Below are 25,223 nucleotides of genomic sequence, written 5' to 3'. Positions count from 1 at the left end.
AATTTAACTAAGGTCCCTAATATATAAATCGACGAAATTTATATTCAAAATATAATTATTTACATATTAGCTGCCTTTTAGGTTTTTGGGTGTATATAGGAAATAGAGTGGGTGTGCGGAGGATTACTCTAATTTAATTTTTCAATTCTAAGTCTACTTTCTACTAGTTCCAAATGTTTTTTTACTAATTTTTCTTTAAAATATTTTATAAGACCTTTAATATCTTTTATTATTATAAAGTAAATATAATAAGAAACGTTATTAATTACTTAAAGGTAGGTACCTCTAGCCTTTTTATATAACTTAATTTAATATTATTTATCCTTATAAAATAAATAAAAAAAGCGTAATAGCTAGAAGTTAGTTCTTATTTATTTAATTACTTTATAGGGTTTGCCTAAAGGTACGTACAACAAACGTATCTTTCTAATTACTCTATAGTAGGCCAACTAAGTACAGTCAACTATTCCACGTATATAGTCCGCGTATGTAGTGCGCTGTTACAATGCCAACCAAAGAGGACTTGGAAAAGACGTAATATTGTACGAAGAGAAGAAGATCGGAAGAGAGTATTAAAAACTCTACTCTCGGACTATGTATATGAGCCAAGTAGAGGCTTAACTAAGGGACGGCTGGGCTTCGGTGCCGGAACGCTGAAGGTGCCAAGTTATATTATATGGTGCCGTGACATGCGCGAAGGAGTCTAACGACCTCGGTTGTACGGTATCTCAAGACCTCGATTACGAGAAGTCTGCCGATTTCAATTGGAAGAAGTCTGTCGACTTCGGATTGGAAGAGTACCCTGAATCGATCTGCCAGAAGTGTCCTAGCTCGGTCTGTTGGAAACATCCTGACTCGGGTTGCCAAAAGTATCTTGGTTTGGTCTGCTAGAAGTGCTCTGCCTGGGTGTGCCAGAAGCCTCCTGGTTCGTCTGACTAGAAGTGTCTTGACTCTCCTGGCTCGATTGACCAGAAGTGCCCTGACCCAGATTGTCTGAAGCCTCCTGGCCATGCTGTGGATTGGCCAATCTCAAGTCACGCACATCTTGCCTGTCAACGGGTAGCTCGGGGTACCGGACAAAGTCGTACATGTCGGGTAATTCGAATCTGGCGTACACCAGAGTGTATGGCTCGGAATCGGAGACAGTCCAGGACGTCGGGAAATAGTCCGTCTCCGTGCAGGAACCGCTCATGACGCCATTGGGCCGGTATAAGCGCACGGCATCGTGCCCATCGGGCGTGCCTCTGAGCTTAACCACTGCTATCAGGCGATAACAAGTCTCTTCTTGCACGACGTAGCGATCTTGATCGTCGAAATCATACAGCTCGACGATGAAGCCTCTGATCTGGTCGTAGAAATTCTGGACCCGGTGACCGGAAGGCAAATATCTGATGGGCAGAATTTCTGGCGCTGCAAATTCTGTAAACATCTCGGGGTAGTCAGACGACTCATCGACACGGTGGCGCGCAATATTGTTGACACATTCCCGTAGGGTGATATCACCCTGCCACATCAAGCGCAAGCGATGCTGCATGACCTGGTACCATGTTTGCTCTCGATCGCAGACCATGCAGAGACTGAGTGTCAACATCTCCGGCTGGGACCAGAAGTCAGACATGAATGCCCGAGGCGAATCAAGCAACGTCTGAAACGGAGGGTTGCCGTTCCTTGCTGTTTTGTTCTTGCTGTACTCATCCAAGAACTTGCCACGCAGGACGTCTGTCGCCTCTGCTCCGGCTTTGTCATAGTCCAGCCAGACCAGGCCCCAAAATGACTTGGCGAGGTCGTCGCCTTCTTTGGCCCAGTTGAGGGTCAAGTCGCGACGCTCCTGTGGGAGGTACGACACCATGTGTCGCATGACCGCGATGAGGCAGTCCAACCCGGACGGGCGGAGCTCCAAGTGAGTCTTGGGAGGCCACTGATGGCGAAGGTAGCCATCGATCATGTTTTTGGATTGCCAGCGCGCGGGCAGGGTCAATGCCATGGTGGTATCGTCGGGCGCAGCGCCCGGGCGTTCGTTCGGGTCATCCATTGTCTGCAATGATTGGAATGTGTTAGACTTCGAAAACGATGAAAATGCCTGCAGCACTCACAGGGCAGGTGGTTGTGTTCTGATTGATCTTGAATCGATGAGGTCTTGAGCAAGAGGCGGGGAAGAGTCGAAGGGAAGACAAAATGTACAGGTACCTAGACCTGCAAACGGGACGGGGATATGGTCACTCCACCTGATTATGCGAAAACGCTATTCAGGGTTAGGGCTGGGGGTTGGGCTGCCCCACGATCCGTGTACCTGGACGTCTTCAATGCGGAATGCCGAGTGAATGTCGTGTTGTCTGTTTGTGAATAACGTGAATGAAGCTGCCAAGACCGCTCGCTGTCTTGCGCAGTGCACTTGTTGAGGTCTTCGACTTGCATGCCCTGTGCACGCGTGCGAGCAACACGCCCGTTAGTCATGGAACTGCGGTATGAGGCGAGCAGACGTCGGCCCGCAGCTGGAAGTAGGTGCCTACACGGGCAATTGTGTTGTTTCGGGCCGAGGCTGCATAGGTAGAGGTACATAGAGGTTTGTACCTCTATGCACTACAACCGCGCCAAACGGGCATTTCATTATTCACAGCAGCTCAAAGAACGCATGCAGTGATAGCATCTTATGGGAATGTTATTCTTAAAGTGGCATCGTGAATAAACCGCAGCTCACAAGCTCAAAAACTTCTGCATCCGGGTTCTGGGCATAGTTTGAATGGAAGGCTGAGGAATGAAATGAGTGTGTAAGTGATAGCGCACCACCGCTTACAGGCCGTTATACCGGCTGGGCATTAACAGGCGGACATTGAACTGCCGAGTTGGTCAACCCCATCCATGTGGGTCACGATGTACCCCTGTCACCTGCAGCCGCGCAGACAATTGTTGTTTTCGGCTGACGTTGTGAAATCTCGGTCCTGTGCATTGCCTGTCCATGCGTCTTCCTTTGACATCCCAGACCAAGAGTATTATCCCAGCCCATTCGGACCCAATGCACCATGCCGAAGCTGACAACGGGAATCATGCAGGTACACCATCCAACGCCCATGCCGTACCGTTGCTGCGGCTACAGCCTAGGTACCTATGCAAGGGCCGCCCGAGCGATCCATATACAGCGATGAACCCCCCTCCGTAACAATCCTGCGAGACCGACCGATACTAGGACAATAACCGCATGACCCCAATCCGATCGATAGCACGAACGGAACAAGCAGCGCAACCTCACATAAATAAAGGAGCTGGATAGAAGGGCGTGTTAGCTGGAACAGCGCAAAGAGCAATCACGCAAAACCGCCCGGAATAAAAAAGCACCTCCATGCCCTGTACAAAGCTGTGACTCTTCCGGTCGGGCCAGTCCGAGCGACGATGACCGACACACGCACATCCTGATGTTCCCGGACATGACCGCTACCGACCGACATTTGGCAACGCAACCAATGGCTAGCATCACCAAAGAGCACTGACGTCTGACACACTTATTGACCCGGGAAATCATTCCGTACAAACGAAAAGAGTTGGGGTTATAACCAGGGCTACACGGGACCAAGGGAAGATACGATGTTGAACAGCGGTACAACCGACCGAGCAGCAAGTCGATAGGGCCTTCAGCTGTGTTACAAGCATACCTGTACTCTAACATGCTCGCAGGCGAATATGGATCGAACCTGTTCTGTCGACGTCACCGCGCAAGCCCGTTTCCCTAGCCAAGCAATAATTACACGAAGGCCGGCGAAAAGAAGGCGACGACCGCAGCAATGCAGCATAGATGTCGCGTATATAATGCCATGTTTCAGAGATTAACGAGCCAAGTTTTACCTCCGGCGACGGTCGGGTTTCTACAACCTCGTGGAGATAAAACCGAACCTCGCCGTTAAGCGGCCCTTGTTGACAATGTGTGGGTGGCAAGCCAATCTACCACGAGTATATAAACGACCGCTTACAATTAAAGGTACTTAGTTGGAGATGACGGGCAGTGGCAATAGGTATAGTTTGGTGATAATAACAGTCACACGTTAACGGGATAATCACATTCATCTGGAAAGCATGTAAAAACGCTGAGATGGCAGTTTTTGTTTATTGGCAACCAATATCCATTAGCTTTCTCTATACATCAGGTTCAGGAGCGTCGGCTTTAGAACTCTCGCCATACTGCCTGAGCGAATTGTTTCCCGCAACCCGAAGAGAAGCTGCTCGCAACGCCTGTGGACGCATCTGTGTGGGCTGAACAACCGCGTTATGCGGCTTTGTGGGTGGCATCAACTCAAAAGCCAAGGCAGCTGGGTCAGCGTCTTCGTCCTCGTCAAGGATTCGCAAGCACCTTTCGGTGACGGTGACATGCTCGATCGGAATCTTGACGAGTTCTGCGGGAACCGTGATGCCAGAGCCCTCCGTGTCTGGCTCGGTCTTGATGATGACGGGCATTGACCGATCGCGGGGAGGCTCCTCGACTGCAGCATCAGCAGGGTTGGGCGGTCTCGCGGGTACACCGCCGAAAGCATGGGCAACGGAAGCAGGGGCTTCAGTTGGCTCGATTTTGAAACGGCCATTGGGGTCCCTGTCCCCTTGAGGGGGCTCGATGCACGTGCTGAAATGAACAGGGTCCGGCGTGGGACAATGCCTGACTCTGTGACCAGCCTTGCCGCATGCGGTGCATCTCTGGATGGAGGTGTTGTACGAGACAGCCAAATCGTTGTAGGTGTGACCAACCACAGGAGGAGTCTTTGACAGCTTACGCTGCTCGTTCGGGTCTTGACACTGCATCCACAGGTTGACAATGGGAGAACCCTGTCTGCGAGCTTCCAGCTGAATGGTTTTGACGAGGGCCATGAGGCTCTCATCATCGGTCGCAACTTTTGCCACGAATTGATGCCCGTAGAGGCTCTTGGACTGTCGGTCCGGGGCAAACCAGTTGATAGAGGACTGATCGCCGCCCATGAGTTCAAGTTGGTCCTTGTATTGGGGACCGTTGTACTGGACATGGACCCTATCATGGGGTTCCTGTTGCAGCAACTCTCCAACAAAAGGCAGGCGCCGAACTCCCATGCGTTGTTCCCTTTGATCAGCGCTGAGGAAAACGTCAGCATAGCTGTAATCGGGCTCGTAGGCCCTCTTGCGACTATGGCCATGTCCATTTCGGTGCTGAACATTGTTGTGCTTGTACTGCCCGCGCGGGCGATGTACGAGTGGGTGCGCTCCGCTGTTTGCGGAGTTGACGCCATCTTGATTAGAAAAGGAATCAACGTCCATTTCGTGGCCAGCTTGGTGGTTGCTGGTGACTTGCGACCGTTGAGCCGCTTGGGCGTCCTGAGAGCGGACTCGGTCGTTGAGCGGCGGTGCTCCGCGGCGGTAGTCCATGGTGAATGAGGTCTGCACAAGAGAGGACGTTAGTGGAAAAACATAAAACGATACGCGCTTGTTCTCTGGCTTACTTTTGCTCGACGTGTGTGAGGTTGTGGTTGTGGTTGTGGTAGTGGTTGTTGTTGTTGGGAGGAGGGGTTGTTTGCGTCGGACGTGAGTGGAAGTAGAGATTTGCAAGGAGCCGGGACCTGGGTGAGCTGCAGAAGAAAAAAAAAAAAAGAAGAAAAAAAAGCTGTGGGCAGTTCTGGCAGCTGGCAAATGACTGGGCTCTGGCCAAAGATCAGACGGTTTCATAACCACCCCTTCACTCGGTCTCTACATCTAGAGGTACCTAGGTAGGTACCAAAGTACACGTAGCCCGAGGAGGGCGGTGACGCACTACACGTTTGCCTTGGACAAACATACTCACGCGCAAACTGCTGTTTTGATGACGAGATTCTACCAAGTGGATGCTCGCAAGTGCTCTCAGAATTTTCTTGATCCTTACCTAGGTCCGTAGAGCTTTTAGTCTGACTGTCGATGGCCTTGCCGACTTTGCCGAGAAGGGTCTCTTGGACTTCGTTGAGACTAGCTCTAGAATCATGTTCTTTCAGTCCCTCGATCTTGTCATCAAATATCAATCGTTGTTGCAGACAGCCTGCTTCTCTGCGAAATCCGTCATCGTTTCGGTCAGCGACTTGTGTATCATCCGGAGCTCAGACGTTGGAATGGGGACGACTGCAGGCTCAGCCTCGGTACCTCTACATTCTGTCAGGTACCCCTACGTGCTGCCGTTCGTCCCGAGGCAGAGGAAGATGTCTAAGTGATAGTACAGCTCGCTGGATACCGTATTATAGTGGGCTTACACTAACAGCCCATCATTTCACCCACCTCGGTGATCCTCCTGGCGAACATTCGACCAATGAGACGACGGCTAATGACAGGTAGCCCACTTCACGGCAAAACTAACGCTGAAGCCTTCATCCAGCTGCAGGACGACCCGGGAAGAGACGATCCAATTTATGTACGAAAGCACGACACCTCGACGTTCGGGCACAGACGACATCGGACGCCGAGTGAGCCATCACCACAATTCCACAGTATTACAATCACTGGCAAACGAGGCTCAATTCCATCCGTTGGACTACAGTCTGGTATGTACAAGAACACCCGCAATCAAGGAAACAACCCAAAGCAATTCGCATAGTAACTGACGGTCGCGCTCCAGTCACTGAAAACGGCAATCGCCCCGACCTCCTTGCTTGCCAGAACATCGAGCAGCTCGTACACAACGCCCTCTCCCCTTGCCGCCGTGGCATTCGCAATCGTCGAGTAGTAATACCCTCCCTTGGTGCTGTCCGCGAGCCATCCGGATCGTTCCAAACTCCAGCTGATCACCTTCAACCCAAGCTTCTTCGCCTGCTTGGCATACTCGCTCGCAACCACCTTGACCTTGCCGTCCTGGTCGGTGACAGTCGACACCAGATACTGAAGGGGAGGGGCAACGATCTTGACGCCGTCTTGCGCATACTTTACCAGGGAGGCAGTGGCAGCGGAGATGGTGCTCGGAGCATCACCCGACTCGTCGAGGAGAATTGCCTGCTTTGCAAACTCCGGCTCGGCGCGCAGCCAGTACAACACGTCGTCATACAAGAAGCTCTGGAGCCAGACGCGCTTGGGGTCAATCTTCGCCGCCTTGAACTCGTCAATCAACTGCTGGACGAACGCTTCTTGCGTAAAGTTGATGGAACCAAAAGGCATCTCGACCTCCGGCGTCTTCAGCTCCGGGGTGAAATCCAGGCCCAGCGCTTCGACGAGCGCAATGTACTCCTTGACGGTCAACAGCTTGTGGCAGGTTCCGGGGCCGGAGTAGAGCGTGGTGCGGTAGCCGGGTACGTTGCCCTGGTACTCCTCCGGTGTTGTAGCCTGGGGATCGGAAGAGTCCATCTTTGAGCAGAGCCCCTTGGTTTCGGTAAGCTCGGCGAGAGTGAAGTCACTGGTGCAGCACTTGGCGGTTGCCGATTGCTTGGTCGTGGCGTTGTAGGGAGTAAAAGGGACGGTGCACTTGGCGGCCAGCGAAGGGATCGTGAGGATGTTGGTGGTGGTGTGCAAGTCGCATTGCGAGTGCCGGCAGATGAGCTGCCGGTCGGAGGTAAAGGTTACGTCGCACTCTTCGATTCCCGCGCCCATACGAGTCTGTCGCTGTCAGTATCATGGTCACCTTTTAACTCCCAGTTTAGGACCCGAAGACACTTACGCCAGCCAGGATGCTCGCCTCCGTCTCCTCGGGAAACTGCAACGTGCCGCCACCGCGGTGACCGATGCTCCAACGGCTGGGGCGCATCTCCTTTTCGGAGCAAGATCGGAGCTTGGTCTTGAGGGGGGAGTCCTCCATCTGGTCGATTAGCCAGTACGGTCGGGGGCCAAGCTGGATTCTCGTGATGGGTTTGATGCCCGTCTGGTTCTTGCCTGGGACGCCATGGCTGGGGAGGGCGAGGGCTGGTGCTACGAGGGCTAGCCAGCTGAGGGTTGAGAGGGTGGAGGGCATGGTGTCGGTGGAGGAAGACGGCGAGGAGGAAGACAAGGTCAGAAGAAGAGACTGTTGGAGCGGGCAGTCAACGGTTTATATCTCCGTTGACAGCGGCTAACTGCCCGAATCCGCGAACCCCACGTTCAACCATGCTGCAGGTACAGTAAGACTTATGGCCGCGAGGGTGAAGATTGACAAAGCAGCCAGTGTTTGGTGTATCTCCGGCACGTGGGGTTGTTGTTTCTTGCCGGGTTATCGTATCGCTTGATTGGAGTCTTGGTGTTGAGCGAACCCTTGCAACGTAGCAATGCGTGCCGCAATTGAGGAATGCGATTGGTGCGTGTGGAGACACGTGCTGAACTCTTGGAATCGGAAGAATGGGCTTATCATTGATAATGTCATCTAGGGTGCTTTTCCAAGATGGGAATGATGATTGTGTTTGGATACTGGAGAGAGAGTCTGGGGGGATACTGAGTTGGGAAGGCCGTAGAGGTACACATCCCGGTCCATTGTCGACTGAAGCCATTTCAAGAAACCTCATCTTCCTTTTCTCCTTTCCTTCAACTTAAAAACCTTTTCGAGAAATGCCCTGGCATCCTCCGTCTTCCCACCGTCAACACTCCCCAACCTCACCCATGCATCGACCGCCATCCTGGCCTCCCGCAACGCCCCCCTCAGCGCTAGGTCTCTGTCCACCTCCTTACCCCCTGGGCTTCCCCGTTCAGCCAGCATAAGATACGACTCCGCCATAACCCCGTGATACTCTCCCATCAACGGCAAGAGTCCTTCCACCTCTGCAAAGTCAAGCCAATCCTTCAGGATGTTGATGGCGTCTTGGTAAAACCCTTCTGACTTGGCGTGGAGCATCGTGGTCCATAGCTCGTTCAGATGCTGGCGGCGAGAGTGGGATTCGGCGGCGGGAGTATTAGCCGAGGGGTCGTCGGACAGAGCAGTGCAGAGCGGGCAGTGGCAGGTGAAGTGGTGGGTTTGTTGTAGGAAGTTGTGGCGGTCGGAGGGGGGGAGGTTTAAGGGGGTGTCTGTGTGCGTCAGCTTTGGATCCGCATAGATGGTGAGAGAGACATGGCGAAGGCAAAAAGCGTACAGCTGATGAGAATCTCTTCCCCCGGAAAGATGGGCCGGTAGGATACGACTTCCATGGCAAGTCGGTTCTTGGAGAATCGGAGGCGAGCGCTGCAACAAGCTGTTAGCTTCCTTCGGCACCATGTGGGTAGACCGAACTCACTTTGGTCGGCAGGAGTGGTTGATCCGCTAGTCATTCAGTCAGCATTCCCTTCCATTTCCGGCGTCAATCCTCGAAACCTACCGCAACCTCAGCAAACAACCCCATCATCCCCTCCCCGTGCTCCTGTAACTCTTGTTCCTCCAACAGTGCTAGTGCCGAGTCCGTTTCTGAACGATCGCCCCCTAGTCCCTTGAGGTTGATCCCCAAGATCGCATCAATCTCGTAACTTCCCGAACCCTTTTGCAACTCCAACACCTTGCGTCTCGTGCTTTCCGGCAATTGCTCCAGCCCCCTCTTCACCATCCGTCTTCTCAGATGCCCCTTCCCCTCTCGTTCGGTTTCTCTCAAGAACTCTTCACTTATCAACAAAGCCGGGACATCCACCATGAGGATCTCCCCTTGTTTGATGGACCTTGTGGCCACTACCCCTTTCCCTTTGCCCTTCACGTCCGTAATCTGGTACGGCGTTTCCCGCTGCTTTCGAACATGAGAAGCCCAAGGAGCTGGGTCGTCATCCAAGGCCCCAATGCCCAGTAGGTTTGCGGCCGTGGTGGGTGAAACGATCAGGCTTAAGCCCTGCCCATTTCGGAAGTTCTGAAAGGAAAACAAGCAGAACACGTTCTCGGCTGTGCTGCATTTACCGGCGTGGGTCAGGGAGCAACCAAGAAATAAAGAAGAAGATGCGGAGGACATAGTAGCAGAAATATCCGATGCAGCGTATGACGGATAAGACGGAGAGAAGGACGCTGGGGAAGAAGATGAGGAGGATGAGGAGGTAGAGAGGGAGGAAGAGGCGGATGAAGATCGGATAGACAGGCATTTGGGCGGACAGGACCAGGGAAGGTTAAAGTGTTGGATGGCGGTGTTGTTATCGGGGAAAATCCCCAGGAGGCCGGGACAAGTTGAGGACCGTTGAAAGGAGGTCAAATTGGGGCATTGCTGTCGGAGTGATGGGTGGATTGTGAAGTTGGAGTTGAGAACTGTGGCGTTTGCTCCATGTCTGCACACTGCCGTGGCCAGTAGAGAAAAGACAAACAAAGCCCACGTCGAGCGGTTTGTCGAGCCGGAGGACATCTTGCCTTTAGACATTCTTAGGGCGTGGAAGTTGTCCCTGAGAAATTAGGGATTGTGCAACATTCATGACTACAGGTTCAAAAAGACAAAGTGGCCACACATCATGTTACGAACAGCGTTGCATTGACCAAAGTAACAGTGATGTTTCGCTTGGCAGTACGCGGCTATCCCTGGACTGCTGGGAACAGGGAGGTAGAAATACCCGGCGGGTAAAGGCGCTTGTTGTGCTTGGGCATAGGGCAGTAGCCAGCTATAGGGAATATGATTGGCGTTTGTCTGTTTCCGGATGTCCTTGATGTCAGCGCCAACTCTCGGTCTTCCAGGGAGATTCCAACCGTCCAGGCCAACGGCTGGATCCACAAGAATACAATTTCGGTACCCAGTCAAGATAAGATGAATCTATTCGAGACTTGATGCAGATCCTGGCTGAGAGACCAGATGTTTCGCAGAAAGAGAAGGACACGTTAACACCAATCATCAGAGAAATTAACACTGCAATAAAAGTCTTGAGCGGGTATCTGGCTTGTTCGTATCGCAGCAAGGCTGGAGTTGACTCCGGATCAAAGTTACCACCTAGGGGGACGGATCGGTCTGTGGTGTTCTCACATCGACCAAGAACGATTCAGGGAATGCCCGGGCCCAGGCAATGACTTTTGCATTGGCTTTCAAAGAGTGACTATAGTCGTATACAAGAGAAATTCCATCATCAGATATCCAGAATCATGCTGGTGTCCATCGCCTAGCCGCTTGTACCCTTTGCAAGAGCGTTGAAGACACGAGTGTTGGCGACACTAGGGATTCCTGAGGAGACAAGTGCTCATCCCTTAGACCCAGACACATCCGGTACCGGCCTGACCACAGACCATCTGTGTGAAGTAGAGATTCTATTAGTGGGTGTTCCATTCGCATTGAAAAAGAAATAGGGGGGGTCTGAGGACTTACGACATTGGGAGACCCGCCAGGGCAGGTCCACAGGTCGCATGTCTCCTTCTGGCCTTTGCAGCGGCAGTTGGTCTGTCCAACGACGTGGCCGCCGTTGCAAGCCGGGAGAATCTGGTTGCAGTTGACACGAGCCTCGAGGGTACGGGCGTCGAGGTCGGCAGCCCCAAGGTTGTTGGGCATGGCGAGGGCGCCGGTGGCGAGCAGGGCAAGAGCCTGGATGGTAGTGAAGAACTGCATTCTGGGCGAGTGGTTGTTTGTCGTTGGGGATGTCGTGTAGAGTCTCGTAGTGTAGGTGCCAGGCTGGTGTGTGAGTGAGTTGATGATGCAAAACAGGAGACGATTGACGCCATCTGGGGGCCTCTTATATAGATATATTCCTTGCTCTGCTCCTCAGGGCGTCTCCCTCCCTTTCTCTCACGTCCCATGTGATGGGTACAACCTTTCGTTGTTTACTGAAGCCAGCGTGTGACGGTCATCATACTGTACATTCCCCCCGACTGCGACTTCGGTTAGAACCTTGATCTTTGGAGGTATATTCGAACGGCTCACAAATCAAACGACAGCCTGTCGGTTAGCTTGTGGAGCAATCGTAACAAACCAACATGAGGTTCACGATGTGATGTTCCACCTTGTAAGGCTGTTTGAGACAGTAAGTGGCAACTGCCCGCGTCTGGCTACTCCTTGGAAGTCGGTCAGCAACAAAAACGGCCACAGGTGTACGACCCGTTGGTCAGTTCACACCGTCTTGTGTTTCAATCTAACTTGCCCTATCCCTTCCGTTCGCTAAGGGGCCAAGGGAGCTAGATGTGCGTGTCAGCCTGATGTCTTCCTACGGAGGCACGGTAAGAATCCTTCGGTGACTATCCCGGAGCAACTCCAACTCCGCCTTATGGCTCGATCTGCAATGGCTCAGGGTATTCATTGACTGCTTAGTCTCTGCCCGACGAGATCGGCACTCGGTGTAGTTTTCTTGCTTACCTATATCTGTTACCGAAGAGGCATGTTTTAGCCAATATGAAGGTATAAGCAGCTCGCACGATTTCAGTTGACGACCGAAACGGGCAGGAGGATGCAGGATTTCGATTTTATGCAAGGTCTCTGCATAGGTGTCAGGGGCACGTGGTGGTAATCCAGCATAGTTGTGGCAAACTTCTTCCTAGTTATATAAGCTCTCTAGACGATGATAGGGCATTGCTGTCAAGAGAGCGACGACGACGTCATATTCTCACACCGCTCGGCTTATAATCAATATCGGTCGCTGACTGCAGATTCCTTAATCCCAGGGGCAGGTAAGCTGACTGCAGGCTGCTCGGCCTCGGAAGCGGGGCCCCGCTGCAGCCACTGCCCCGGCCAAGCTGCGAAAGTACTATGCAGTAGCTGGATACGAATCCGGGGGGACCTTCTGGGCGCCGGCAAGTGTAATTGAAAATCGAGATGGGTTGAAGAGTCAGTAGGGAAGATTTGTCGTGTTGGGCCGTGGTGGTGGAAAAGGCTGCCCCGAGGAAAAAGCGGAAGAGTTGAAGGCGGAAGATGCGATGCAATGGGATGAAGTGCCCGGCTGTTAGGGACTAGCTGAGGTGTGACAATATGCACGACGGGGGCGGTTCGTAGCGGGGCTGTTAGCGGCCGGACGATCCACCCCCGCAGTTCATCCCTATTGACCCCTGCTACAAGTATGACATCACTATCCATCACAGTCTCCCAGGCTGAAGCTCTGTTGCCCAATGCACTGTTCTCAGACGAGATGTACTCTGCCGAGACACACCATGCTCGTGGATATTTCATTCAGATGCGGCCATCAGCGGATGGTCTGACTCTGGAAGGAAGAGGGGTTGAACAAAGGCCCGTCTTCTTCCACCTTCTGTCACCCCATTGGCAGTTGAGCCGAATTCCTTTCCTTTGTCTTCCTCCATCGGCATGTTCTATTGCTTTCAAATCCCTTTGCAATGGCTCAGCAAAGACCCACAGGTTCCGTCTTCAACCCGTCCCATTTCTTATCGAAACGGCATTTGGCACTCCCATACTGACCTGTTGGATCTACACAAGCTCTTACCCAGCATGCCCGCCGTAAGCGCCAGGTTTCTCAGCCTCGCCGTCCTATCAGCCGTCATCCTTCCGAACCTACCACCCTGCCCACGAAATAGATGGCCCCGCAAAACGGTTTTCCTGGCTTTGGCAGGCCTTGACCCGAGAAAGGATCAATTCCTAGATTGATGTAATTCCTCAGATTCTAAAAGATTGCATAGAGTCAAAAGGAGGAATCAGTGGCCATCAAAAAGCATTGGAAAATATTCATTTTGGTAGTGATTTGGCCATTCCGTTAATGTTCAAAGTGGTGATGTTTGGCTTTGCGGGGCCATTTATTTCATGGGCAGGGTGCCTACCCAATACTCGAGCCGTGATCCACATCGCGCACTACTTTGCCACTTCATCCCTAACACCAGACGATAATCCCAACACCCCAAGCCGAAGCAAAGACCAGTATATCCCGAAGATCATCCACCAAGTCTACCACAACTAGCGCGACCCCAGCAACGAGACCATTCCCACCGACTGGGGCCACGTACGCCAGATCTGCACAACAATAAACCCCGACTTCGAGTACAGGCTATAGGCCAGCAACGCCTCCCGTCGGTTTATCAAGACACACTACGAGTGGTTCCTTGATACCTACGACAGCTACACATGTTCTGTCCAACGAGCCAATACTCTCCGCTGCTTTCTCATGCGCTTGATTCCAACTACGGCTGCGCCCGTGATCTTGAACCCCTGCTCTACTACCCCGCGTGGGTAAGCGACCGCGGCCACGGAATCACCGAGGCCAAACCATCCTGACTGGGTCATGTTGACTGAGTCTATGGTTACGCGTGGATTCCGGTTTCTGTTCCCACACACATGCTACACTTGGCGGCAGTACAAGAGTTCGGAACAGTCAGCTGGGAAAAGTATCATGCACGACTGCCCGCCAAAGAGAGAAAAGCGGACCCTGTCTATCGGATCAAGACGGGTCATCGAGACGAGGTCTTCTTCATGCCAAAGGGAAGATTTAGGGACGGCTGGGACCACGGCTATGGATACACTGCCTCGACAAAGGCCATTCTCGGATGTTTGCTACTCTTTGCTATGCTCACTAGACGGGTGTCACGCTGGTGGAAAGCAGGCAAGACCCATCAACGCGAATACCAGAAGCTGCTGCCGGCGAAGGACGAAGTGGGTGTCAAAAAGATGATTGTGAAATTGATTTTCTTATTGCCTTAAACCATTAATTTCAAGATTGGAAGGATGGGCGGAAACCGCCCATCCTTAAATACTAGTTTACACGTAGTTGATTCGGATAATTCCCCCGAAGTATTTAATCCCCGGAACGGGGATTAGATACCGGGATAAAAACCCCGGGGATTAGATACTGGGCTGAATCCCCGAAGTATCTAATCCCTCCGGAGGGATTAGATATTTCAATACTCCCCTTCGAAATAAATACGGGGAAAAACGGGGAAAAATGAAGTTACTTTTGCCCAAAACGTAGGGTAGATAAGAAGGTTGTAAATATAGGCTAGTAAAAAACCCAGTGGGTAAAAAAGGTCTCTATATCATTTAGAATTTTAGTAGAAGTATAGGGTAAATAAAAAAATATAAAGTAAATAGAAAAAGTCCCGGGTAATTATAAAGAAATATTAAATAATTATAAAATAGTACTGGGTAAACGTAGTTTTTAAAATTGAATAAAATTCTTAGAAAAGTATAACCTAATAGTATAATTATATAATTGTAAATCGATTTTTAAAATTTCCTATACTAATAAATTTTATAGGAATTAAAAAGTCCTAACTTAGTACATCGGACTATACACTTCCCAAACTACTAGTCGGTAAATATATAAGAAGGAGTTTAAGGGTAGTAATAAAAAGTATAATCGCTTCGCTAATAGTAAATATAATTATTAGTAGTAAATATAATTGCTAATAGTAAGTATAATTGCTAATAATAGGTATAATCGCTAATATTACTTTTAATAAGTATATTCCCCCTCTATAAGAAGGCTGCTCTAGGCTGTAGTCTAGGCACCTTCCCGCAGTAACTTATAAAGGAAGTCTTATTTTAATTAAAAATATTATTATTGTATAGCTCCCTATAGTTTACCGGGGTATTAACGAAATTGTACAACCCCTTTAAAAGCCTAGCGGAGACGTTAGATAATATTTAAAAAGACTTTATCGGTATTAAAGAGTACCCTATAAACGTTAACAGATATTAATTAATCTTATTTAGTAAATATATATATTAAAAATTAGGTTAATTAGGTACTAGGGGTTTACAATGTAAATAATTTAGTAAATATAAGTATTATTATTTAAGTTAGTAAACTATTAGGGAAATGTATTAAGTAGGTTTTAGCGATTATATATATTAATAATTAGGTGGGTTGATTATTGGGGGAATATAATAAGTAGGTATTAATAATTATATATATTAATAATTAGGTAAGTTAACTATTAGAGGAATATAATAAATAAGTTTTAACGATTATATATACTAATAGTTAGGTAGATTAACTATTAGGGGAATATAATAAGTAGGTTTTAGCGATTATATATACTAATAATTAAGTAGGTTAACCGTTAGAGGAATATAATAAGTAAATTTTAACAATTATATATATTAATAATTGGGTAGGTTAATTATTAAAGGAATATAATAAATAAATATTAGCGGGTATTAGGATTAATAGAGCCTTATAGGGAGGATTCTTCTATATAAATTCCCTACGGTCTAAATTAATTAATTAACTATTCTTAAAGGTTTTATAGGTTATAGCTAGCACCTTCCAATTATATTAAATAGAGCTCTTCTACTCCCTTCTAACTTTAATAGTCTTATTTCTAAGGGGTTTTACTTCTAAGGGGTTTTACTTCTAAGGGTTTTTAGCCTATTAGCCTAATTATAGTACATTATAACTAGCGCCTTCCAATTGTATTAAATAGGGCTCTTCTACTCCCTTCCAACTATTATATCCGCATACTTATTCTATAGGCTTATAATACTATATAGGTAATACTATATATATTTATACTAAAGGCTATTAATAGTAATAAAATAGTAAAGGGACGTTATAGAATAAATTTTAATAAAGTCTTAAAATATTATAAAATTATTTAAATTTATCTATAGGGAGAGTTTTAGTAAGTCCGTCGGTAATTTATTAGCCTATAGGAGTATACCTAAAATCTACTTCTTCGGAGGACTACTTCTTTTAGTAGAAGAATTCCTAAATATTAATATATTTAATCCTTATATAGAATTTAGGATTCTTCGTTAGGGCTAAAATTCCCTAATTATTACTATAAATAATAGTTACTAATATAGATTATTTACCTAATTTATTTAGTAACCGTTGTAGTTAGATTATTTCTTTAGTAACTTATATTTGTTTAATAAATTCTACTTTATAGGATAATAGAGCTATAGTTAACTACCTTTTCGAACTCCAATTAATAGCAGCGCTTCCAATATTAAAAATATACCTAGAAGTAAACCTTTACTTTTAAATATTTCTAGCCCAATCGGCATCAGTAAAATTAGTAAGAAGTTCGATTTTGTTTCTTAAAAGTATTAATTTAAGTCTAATAGTACCTTATAAGTACCGGAAAATCCGCTTTATTATAAATACGTAGGCGTTTATAGGTTTATTTATATATCGGCTGTAAAAGGATATAAGGAATACTATATTTAATCGAATTCCAAATATAGTAAATATTAGTAAACCAATATAGGTAGCGTATTAAATAATTATTTTTATACTAACTTTAAAATTATTAAATAGTTCTTCGATTTTTAATATTTATATTAGTATATTCACTTATTATACATCCTACTATCCTACCTTTTTAATAATCTTTTTGAAATACGCTTTTTATAAAAGGTAAATTGTACGGTTGGGATAGTTACAAATAACCTTTATCCTTAAATAAAATAAGACCAGTCCTAAATCTAATATTTTAAAACGTTTATTAAATATATCTTTAAACAATTAAACTTCAATCTTAAATAGGCCTATAATAAATAAATCGTTTATATAAATAGCAATATAGATATATCCTTTAACAAATACCCTATTATTTACACTAAGGGGTTAAAATTTAAATATTTTTAGGAAGTTAAATAGTATATTATATTAAATACGTAGGGATTACTTCAAACTATATAAGGCCTTATTAAAACGATATACTAAATTTTTATTTTGGTTGAAGTTTAGTAGTTGTTCGATATAGATTTTTTTATCTATTTTACTATAGAGAAATACAGTATAAATATTTATTTACTTAAGTTCTAAATCGAATACAATAGTAATAGCAAAAATAAATTTATAATTTATAAATTTAACTACAACTATAAACGTTTTATTATAATTAATACCTTTTTATTACTCAAACCCCCGAATAACCTATTTAGCCTTATATTAAATAATCTCTCTATTAACCCCGGTTTTAAATTTATAAATTTATTTTCCAATTAATACCCAACGTCCTAAGGGCTTTAATACTAGTATTTAAATTTTATTATTAATAAGAGATTAGTATTTACTATCTATAATTTATTTCTAGCTAAGCTAATCCGAATTATATAATATTTATTAATAATTCTTTAATTCGATTAGAATAGTAATTTCTATTATAATACTAATTAGGGCATATAATAGTAATTAGTTAATTAATATAATTTTAACAACAATATAATCTTCTATAAATATTATTAATAGTTCTAACAAAGTTGGCGGCTTTAGGGCTTCGTTATTAAAGATTTCCGAGGGGTAAAATAATAGTTCGAATCCGGTTAGTAGCTCTAGGGGCTTAATACGATCGTATAATACGAGGGATATATTTTCCGAAATTCCCCCTAGATATGCTATTAGATTAATATTTTCGTTAGAATTGGGTTTTAAATCCATTTGGGGGCTTATAGCTATTATATTATAAAAATAGATATAATTAGCAATATAAGGTTAATCTTTATTAAAAATAATATTATTAGTAATAATAATTCTATTATTATTAATAAAAATAATATAATTCTACGATTCCTTATAATTTAATAACTAATAAAGGGATTTAGTAGGGTTGAACTTTCCTTCGAAGTCCTTCTTTATAAAATAGAAGAAGCTAGGTAAACTTAGTACCCGTAAATATAAAAGATCTAATTTAGTTCCGAATTATACTTTATAAGGTATTTAATTAATAATAGAACTAAGGGAACGGTTTCGTAGGTATACAATAGATTGAATTAAGTAGGGCCAATACCGACGAGGGAATTAAATTTATTAAATTAAAATAGTAGTTCATTTTAATAGAATACCGTTAAGCTTTTTAATAATACTATTCTACTAATACTATTCGGTAGTTATATAATATAATACTATATATTAATCCCAATAATAAACCTTTAATATTTTACTAGAATTTTCTCCAATTTAATTTATATATACATTAAATATTTTATATTCTACTATTTCAATATAATTAACCTATTTAATAAAGGTATTATATAAGTCCGACCTTCGTTTAAATATATAAATTTAAACGAATTAAGTAAAATTATTAATAATAACAAACTAATACCGTTCTTAATTAATACTATCTATAGGAAAAGGATTTATAATATTTATATATACTTATTCCAATAAGCGAGTACTATATCGTATTATTCCGGTATAGGGAGTTTATTTTAATTTACTAGCTATATAGGATTTATAAAAGTAAATTACTTAAATTAAATTCATTCCTATAAATATAGTTTATAGTAATTGAAAGTTTCTTTCACTAAAATAGCCGAATCGTTAGTACTATAATTGTATAACTTTACTAAATAAATAGTAAACTTTAAGTACAACTACTATAATATAGGGTTATTTAATTTAATCAAAGAAATATAATCCTCCAACTTCTATACCAGTAAATCAAAATTAATTATTAACAAATACAATAAATTAACTATCTTCTATAATAATATAATAGGAGACGCCATCCTTTCGAAGCTATAAGATAGATATAAGATTGTAGGCGGCCTTAGGGTATAGGTAAGTATTAATAAGTAATAAGTAATTTAATCTACCGTCTCAGATAATTAATACTTTAAAAATTCCTATATAGGTAAATATAAAGGAGATGTCCCTTATACTAAAAATAGGGGGTCTATTATATTAGTAAAGCGTAGATAGAATAAATTTATTTATTCAATAAACGAAATAATTAGTAGCACCGGTATTAAGAATATAAAAATCCTTAAAAGATACTAAAAAAGGATTTATTTTATTTATAGTAAATAAAGTAGTAATAGTAGAACCGAACAAAAAGTAAAATAGGGGTATAATAGTAAATAATACTATTATATTTAACCTTTTTAATATTAATTTAGCAAATTAACTAAGTAAGAAGGCTAAACGGACGCTTTCCTAAACGTTTTATTAAATTAATAATAATATATCTTTATATTCAATATTAATATTAGTTTCTACCGAATTATTATTAATTAATAAATAAACACACTTTATAGACTCCTAATAATTATATTAATCGGATTTATTAGAGGAATTTAATATTAAATACTTTAGAACCTATCCTTTCGGTTTTCGTTCCGGGTATTATTCTTAATATCGTTTATTACTATATATAGGTATTTTACAAACGCTACAAAGGGACTAAATAAATTTACATTTTCCTTTATTAATTAATATTAAAGCACCGGTTTTTACTATTATAAATACTCTATTAGTACTATTCTTCCATCCCCTTTCGAAGATTTAAAATTTTAATATTACTTAAGAAAGGGTTATACCTTCCTCTTCAATTTCATTAATTTCGGAGTTTCAATAAAGTAGAATCCGATTATATTAAAAGAATTATTCTTTAAAGAATTAGTAGCCGCTATTTAATCCCAATAGGAAGCGTACAACTAAAAGAGGTTCGGTAATCCTTACTACTAGGTTTAATTATATAAGAATATTATAAATCCTTTTATAGTCCTTAATATACTTAATAATACTATTAAATTAGAATAATATAATATATTCCTATTCTTAAATAAAATCTTAGTAAGCAGGACCATTTTAACCTATATCCCTAACCGTATCGGCAAAGTATATAAAGGCTTAACGAACTATTTTAATAATTTCTAATAGTAATTTAAAATATTCTAAAAGTATAAGGAAATAACTATTAATAATTTTAAAGATAATTCTAATAAGTTGGGACTAGTAAGTAAGTTAATTATTAAATAAATCGTTATAGTAATTATCAATTTAATTTTCGGTTTACGGCGGAGGATTATTATAGTTAATAATATATTCGAAGCTAATAAATCGGAGGTAGAAACGTATAGTATAATCCTATTTAGCCCAGTTGGTAATATTAGTAAGCTTTTCAATATTCTTATAGCCGGTAGTCTTAAATTAGTAGAAGCCTATAATATCGGTAAAGGATAGTATAGTAAAAAAGGTAATTAAGAAAAGAAATTAAAAAGAAGTAATAGAAAGCTAAAAAGAAGTAATAGAGGATTAAAAAGAGGTAATAGAAGGCTGAAAAGAAGTAATAAAAACGTAAAGAAAATAGTAGAAAGTAGTAAAAATATTAAAAAACTATATATATAGTAGTTTTATAGGTATAAAATTAAGACAGAGTTATTCTGGTGCGTATAGCATCCGGGCTTATAACCTATTAAAAAAATAATTGTAAAATTTATTTTCTTATTACTTTGAACTATTAATTTTAAGATTGGAAGGATGGGCAGGAACCGCCTATCCTTAAATACTAGTTTATACGTGGTTAATTCGGATAATTCCCCCGAAGTATCTAATCCCCGGAACGGGGATTAGATGCCGGGATAAAAACCCCGGGGATTAGATACCGGGCTGAATCCCCGAAGTATCTGATCCCTCCGGAGGGATCAGATACTTCAATAGTGGGATGGTATGGGACGGTTTGACTTTTGTGTTTCTTTCTCTCTCTCTCTCTCTCTCTCTCTCTTTCTCTCTCTTTTCTTTTTTTCTTTTTTTTTCTCTGTTTTATTTTCTTCATTTCGTTGTGTTGGGTTTATTTCGACAATTATTTGCCATTGGCCTCGTCCTTGGCATCCTAAAACATCGGCCATTTCAGGACACGCTCTCCCACAGCTTGACACCCATTGAAACAGACCGAAGGCAGCTGTTGATTGGTTCATTAAAATGATCACGAGGTCCGCTCACCACTATTGGCTCTCGACTTTGGGAAGCCAATCATTTACGACGTCCAATCCGATGCGCAGTGGAAGCTGAAGAGACCAGTGAAAGGTACATATTTACCCTGGATTGTTTGGTCCAGGACATTATTCAAATTCTATGCATAAGATTAATATCAACTACATACATTTTCTAGTTTTCAGCCAATTTCTCCAGCATTTCTCTCCTTGAATGTGGTTGTCTCGTTCATTTTTCTGTGATGCTTTGCAAACCCCTGTCACAAGAACCGCACTCACCAACGAATCAACATTGGACTGTAACACTCCGCCAGAATCTATTGGTTCTCGAGTCTGTATGGGCAGAACGGGGAATGGTTTTGCGCAGTTGGGCAAACTCGTCTGGCTTTCTACACAGAGAGGTCGGTAGCGTCACTTGCGCATTGATCTATCCGACCAACATCATGAGGACCTTTTGTTCAGCGCCGTAGCCTCCGAATTTCACTTCTCTGCCTGACTGCAGCGCATCATCTTCCGCCTTTTTGTTTGCAGGCCCTCACCACTACGCCAGACACGCTTACTCGATCTCCCAGGCGTCAACATGTCCTCCCCCAACACACTGACCGTTACGGATGAAGGTACAAGGCCCTCTTCCGGAATTGTCGACACAAACCCTTCTCGCAACGCGGCGGAAACTCCAGTGTCCCTCAGTCATGAAGGCGAGAGCCCATCGCCATCCCAAGCTGTCACTAACGCTACTCCCGAGACCACTTGTACGACCACCTCTAGCTCAAGTGTGACCAGTGGAGTGGTTTCGGACATTGAATCATCGACATCCCTGACCGGTACGGAAATCATGGCCATGCGTCGGCAAAGAACAGTCAATCGCATTGTGCAACACTTTTGCCAATACTTGGATTGGATATCTAAAGGCAATGCTGTTCGAGCATCAACTGAGCCTTTTCACCAGACGTCGTCCCGGTCTCTGCCAAGGCCATCTTTGCCCGAATCCACACGATGCGACAACATACCAGCTCCAAATACGGGACTTCCTGGACAAGAATCTTTTGAGAACGCCGAATCGCTCTACCAGAGCCTCAAGCAGCTCACATGGTTCGACGATATCAGGCACGACCCCTTCATGGAACCTACTGCTCTCGGGAATGCACGTGACCCATTGGATTCCGGTATTGATATGACGTTTTGCGGAAGTCCTACTTTTGTGGAACTTTCTAAGGAAGGGCGTTCGGATGAGTATCAGGATTGCTTGCCAGATCCGTGGACCGCATTAGAACTCCCTATACCGGCTACCTCTAAAGACGGCGAAGACCTCCGCCTCTCCAAAAACTTGCCTAGCGGCTTTTTCACCAATCAGATCTCTGTACCATGGTATCCTTCAGTGCTTGAGCTCGATGATGGACCCGAACCTTCAACTAAAATGAATGGCATTTTGCACGACTCAACTCCTACTCCCAACATGCACCTTGCTGTCAACACTATGAGGAGTGAAATCGGACGCCCGGTCAATGATACCAACCAAAGCAATGGAATACGAAAGCATGCGGCCGAGGATGACGGTGATCACGATGGCAGACGGAAGAGACAGAAAGTAGACGATGGCCGGAAGTTTGCTTGCCCCTTCTTCAAGAGGAATGCGCGCAAGTATTCCAAGTGGACGTCTTGTCCAGGACCGGGCTGGGATGAGATTCACCGGGTCAAGTATGCCATCCCCACAGTTATGCGACGTCTTCCCCCCGTTTGTGGGCTAACTTCGTAGTAGGAGTCATTTATACCGACGTCACGAACTCATCCAGTGCCCGCGCTGTTGGAGCACCCACAAGAACAACAAGTCGCTCGTTGCCCATCTCCAAACAGATCCATCCTGCGAGAAACAGCCAAACTTGAGTATAGTCGATGGTGTTACTCCGGAACAAAAGGAGAAACTGCTCAGTCGCAAGAAGACGCATGGTGACATGACAGACGAGGAGAAATGGCGTCACATGTACATGATCTTGTTTCCGGATGACGATAAAGACTCAATTCCGTCGCCCTGTATATTGAAGTGGAAGGATGGAACGAAGACATTTCGGTAGAAAGGCAGCTTAATTAAGTTAGAGGAGAGAAAGAGAAGAAAGGAGTAAGCTAGTCTCACGATATTTATATATACGGTTAGAGTAGATCGGATACCCTTAATAGCCTTTAATAAAGCTAATAGAAGCAATATACTTCAAGACTCCCCTTCAATCTAATTTTAAAATCGCCTCTCCTTCTTATAATACCTTATAGTACTAGAATTTTATAAACCAGTAAAAAACCTGATAGGAAAAAGGTCTCTACGGCCAATACCTTTTAAAGAGAAATACTATAACTCCTTATCCCGGTATACTATATTAAATCTAATACCTCCATTTAAGAAATCTCGATAAGTTAAATACAATAATACTAAATATAGGGCGTAAAACCTAAAAATAAATAAGAAAAATAAAAATAAATAAAAATTGTTTAAGAAATTACAATTCAAACCGTTAAATTGTAATAGCTTCAAATTAAAGGTCGGTAAATATATAGGGAGGACCGTTAATAAAGACCCCTTAAATATATATACTCTACTATTAGGTACTAAAAATCTATAGCGTTTTACTATAGTCCTAGTACGTCTCTAAATTTAATAAAAGTATTATAAAATAGTAATTTAGTTAAGCTATTAACTACTTACTCCTTCGTAGAAATATATTTAAAATTAACCTCTTTAGCGGCCTACTTTTCTCTATAGAAGAATTCTTAGGTATTAATATATTTAATCCTAGTATAGAATTAAAGGTTTCTTATTAAAGCGAAAGCTCTTTAGTTATTTCTATAAATAACTATCGTAGTAGGTGAATTTATTATATCGAACTCCCGTAATAACCTCTACAGTTATATAATTTCTTTTATAGTTTAGGTTTGCTTAATAAATTCTACTTTGCAAAATAAAAGTACTACAATTACTTACCTCTTTAAATTCTAATTAATAATACTACTACTAATATTAAAAATGTATCCTAAAGTTAAATAATACTTTTAAGTATTACCTACCTAATCGGCATTTATAAAGTCTAAAAAGTCTTCGATAGGCCCTAAGAAAGTTAAATGAAAATTAATAGTACCCTACAAGTATTTAAAAATATATTTTACAATAATAATATATATTTTTATAGGCTTTAATATATACCTACTATAAAATAATATAATGAAAGTAATATTTAACTTAGTACTTAATATAGCGTATATAAATAAATTAATTGTACTAACGTACTATAATTTATTTTTTAAAATTAAATTCGAAACCTTCTAAGGGTTTTAGAATTTTACTAATTTCTATAAGCGTAGTTATAGGTTTTATATCCTAATAGTTAAAAGTACAAATAATTTTTTTAATATAGGCCCGTTGATTTAGAAAAATAGTATGGTATTAACGGTCCCTAGTAACTATTATATTGAAATAGAATAAATATAAATTTAAGTCCGATATTTTAAACTGTTTATTTAATATATTTTTCAAATTTTAAATCTCTCTTTAAAAAAGTCTAATAATTAATAAATTATTTATATAAATAATAATATAGGTATATTTTTTTATAAAAACGCCGTTGTTAACCGTAAGTAGGGTAAAACCTTATTCCTATAGAAAAAAAGAAAGTATTTAATACTAAATCCGTAGTAACTACTTTAAACCGTACAATGCCTTATTTAAACGGTAAACCTTATTCGGATTTTTAATAAAGCCGGGGGGTTATTTAATATAAATTTCTTTAATAACTATACTATATAAAAAGACGGTATATATATTTATTTATTTAAATTCTAAGTTTAAGGCGGCGGCGATAGCGAAAA

At 42.9% G+C, this 25,223-nt stretch overlaps 7 protein-coding genes across 8 annotated transcripts; 2 read left to right on the top strand and 5 right to left on the bottom strand.

Moving 5' to 3' along the window:
- Positions 1 to 356: 356 nt before the first annotated feature.
- On the bottom strand, positions 357 to 1,984 carry NCU10037 (hypothetical protein; the record flags this gene model as incomplete). Its single annotated transcript, XM_952873.2, has 1 exon — positions 357 to 1,984. One exon carries the CDS (start codon positions 1,982 to 1,984, stop codon positions 827 to 829), a length of 1,158 nt encoding a protein of 385 aa, XP_957966.1. The 3' UTR covers positions 357 to 826.
- Positions 1,985 to 4,125: 2,141 nt separating this feature from the next.
- NCU16906 (hypothetical protein) lies at positions 4,126 to 5,376 on the bottom strand (the record flags this gene model as incomplete). Its single annotated transcript, XM_011396150.1, has 1 exon — positions 4,126 to 5,376. One exon carries the CDS (start codon positions 5,374 to 5,376, stop codon positions 4,126 to 4,128), a length of 1,251 nt encoding a protein of 416 aa, XP_011394452.1.
- Positions 5,377 to 6,467: 1,091 nt separating this feature from the next.
- Positions 6,468 to 8,112, bottom strand: NCU10038 (glycerophosphoryl diester phosphodiesterase). The gene is made up of 2 exons (XM_952874.3): positions 7,616 to 8,112; positions 6,468 to 7,554 (listed from the first exon to the last, which is right to left on the bottom strand). Exons 1-2 carry the CDS (start codon positions 7,904 to 7,906, stop codon positions 6,535 to 6,537), a joined length of 1,311 nt encoding a protein of 436 aa, XP_957967.2. The 5' UTR covers positions 7,907 to 8,112; the 3' UTR covers positions 6,468 to 6,534.
- A 145-nt stretch (positions 8,113 to 8,257) lies between these two features.
- NCU10039 (hypothetical protein) lies at positions 8,258 to 10,270 on the bottom strand. The gene is made up of 4 exons (XM_952875.2): positions 9,213 to 10,270; positions 9,132 to 9,157; positions 8,991 to 9,079; positions 8,258 to 8,925 (listed from the first exon to the last, which is right to left on the bottom strand). Exons 1-4 carry the CDS (start codon positions 10,218 to 10,220, stop codon positions 8,426 to 8,428), a joined length of 1,623 nt encoding a protein of 540 aa, XP_957968.2. The 5' UTR covers positions 10,221 to 10,270; the 3' UTR covers positions 8,258 to 8,425.
- Positions 10,271 to 10,680: 410 nt separating this feature from the next.
- NCU10040 lies at positions 10,681 to 12,675 on the bottom strand. 2 transcript variants are annotated; one of them, XM_011396029.1, is made up of 6 exons: positions 12,298 to 12,578; positions 12,126 to 12,245; positions 11,889 to 11,947; positions 11,697 to 11,821; positions 11,148 to 11,644; positions 10,681 to 11,071 (listed from the first exon to the last, which is right to left on the bottom strand). In XM_011396029.1, exons 5-6 carry the CDS (start codon positions 11,570 to 11,572, stop codon positions 11,023 to 11,025), a joined length of 474 nt encoding a protein of 157 aa, XP_011394331.1. In that variant the 5' UTR covers positions 11,573 to 11,644; positions 11,697 to 11,821; positions 11,889 to 11,947; positions 12,126 to 12,245; positions 12,298 to 12,578; the 3' UTR covers positions 10,681 to 11,022. The 2 variants fall into 2 exon arrangements, with proteins under 2 accessions (XP_011394331.1, XP_011394330.1); XM_011396028.1 differs by having other exon boundaries at positions 11,697 to 11,947; positions 12,126 to 12,675.
- A 1,343-nt stretch (positions 12,676 to 14,018) lies between these two features.
- Positions 14,019 to 14,405, top strand: NCU16905 (hypothetical protein; the record flags this gene model as incomplete). Its single annotated transcript, XM_011396149.1, has 1 exon — positions 14,019 to 14,405. The coding sequence occupies exon 1, from the start codon at positions 14,043 to 14,045 to the stop codon at positions 14,403 to 14,405; it is 363 nt and encodes a 120-aa protein (XP_011394451.1). The 5' UTR covers positions 14,019 to 14,042.
- A 7,152-nt stretch (positions 14,406 to 21,557) lies between these two features.
- NCU10070 (hypothetical protein) lies at positions 21,558 to 23,583 on the top strand. Its single transcript, XM_952759.3, has 2 exons — positions 21,558 to 23,069; positions 23,131 to 23,583. The coding sequence occupies exons 1-2, from the start codon at positions 21,952 to 21,954 to the stop codon at positions 23,441 to 23,443; spliced, it is 1,431 nt and encodes a 476-aa protein (XP_957852.2). The 5' UTR covers positions 21,558 to 21,951; the 3' UTR covers positions 23,444 to 23,583.
- The last annotated feature ends 1,640 nt before the right edge of the window (positions 23,584 to 25,223 follow it).

Source organism: Neurospora crassa, linkage group IV, assembly GCF_000182925.2.
Source record: "Neurospora crassa OR74A linkage group IV, whole genome shotgun sequence".
Taxonomy (NCBI): Eukaryota; Fungi; Ascomycota; class Sordariomycetes; order Sordariales; family Sordariaceae; genus Neurospora; species Neurospora crassa.
The sequence above is the reverse complement of the archived record's forward strand: the minus strand, read 5'-3'. Positions and strand labels throughout refer to the sequence as shown.

Coding starts and splice junctions, on each gene's coding strand:
- NCU10039 (XM_952875.2), bottom strand. CDS start 10,220: ATGTCTAAAGGCAAGATGTCCTCCGGCTCGACAAACCGCTCGACGTGG. Junction 9,158..9,212: donor GGTTGTTTGCTGAGGTTGCG/GTAGGTTTCGAG, acceptor CTGAATGACTAG/CGGATCAACCACTCCTGCCG. Junction 9,080..9,131: donor AACCACTCCTGCCGACCAAA/GTGAGTTCGGTC, acceptor AGCTTGTTGCAG/CGCTCGCCTCCGATTCTCCA.
- NCU10040 (XM_011396028.1), bottom strand. CDS start 11,572: ATGGGACGTGAGAGAAAGGGAGGGAGACGCCCTGAGGAGCAGAGCAAG. Junction 11,072..11,147: donor CTGGCGGGTCTCCCAATGTC/GTAAGTCCTCAG, acceptor TACTTCACACAG/ATGGTCTGTGGTCAGGCCGG.
- NCU10070 (XM_952759.3), top strand. CDS start 21,952: ATGTCCTCCCCCAACACACTGACCGTTACGGATGAAGGTACAAGGCCC. Junction 23,070..23,130: donor GATGAGATTCACCGGGTCAA/GTATGCCATCCC, acceptor ACTTCGTAGTAG/GAGTCATTTATACCGACGTC.
- NCU10038 (XM_952874.3), bottom strand. CDS start 7,906: ATGCCCTCCACCCTCTCAACCCTCAGCTGGCTAGCCCTCGTAGCACCA. Junction 7,555..7,615: donor AGGCGAGCATCCTGGCTGGC/GTAAGTGTCTTC, acceptor TGACAGCGACAG/ACTCGTATGGGCGCGGGAAT.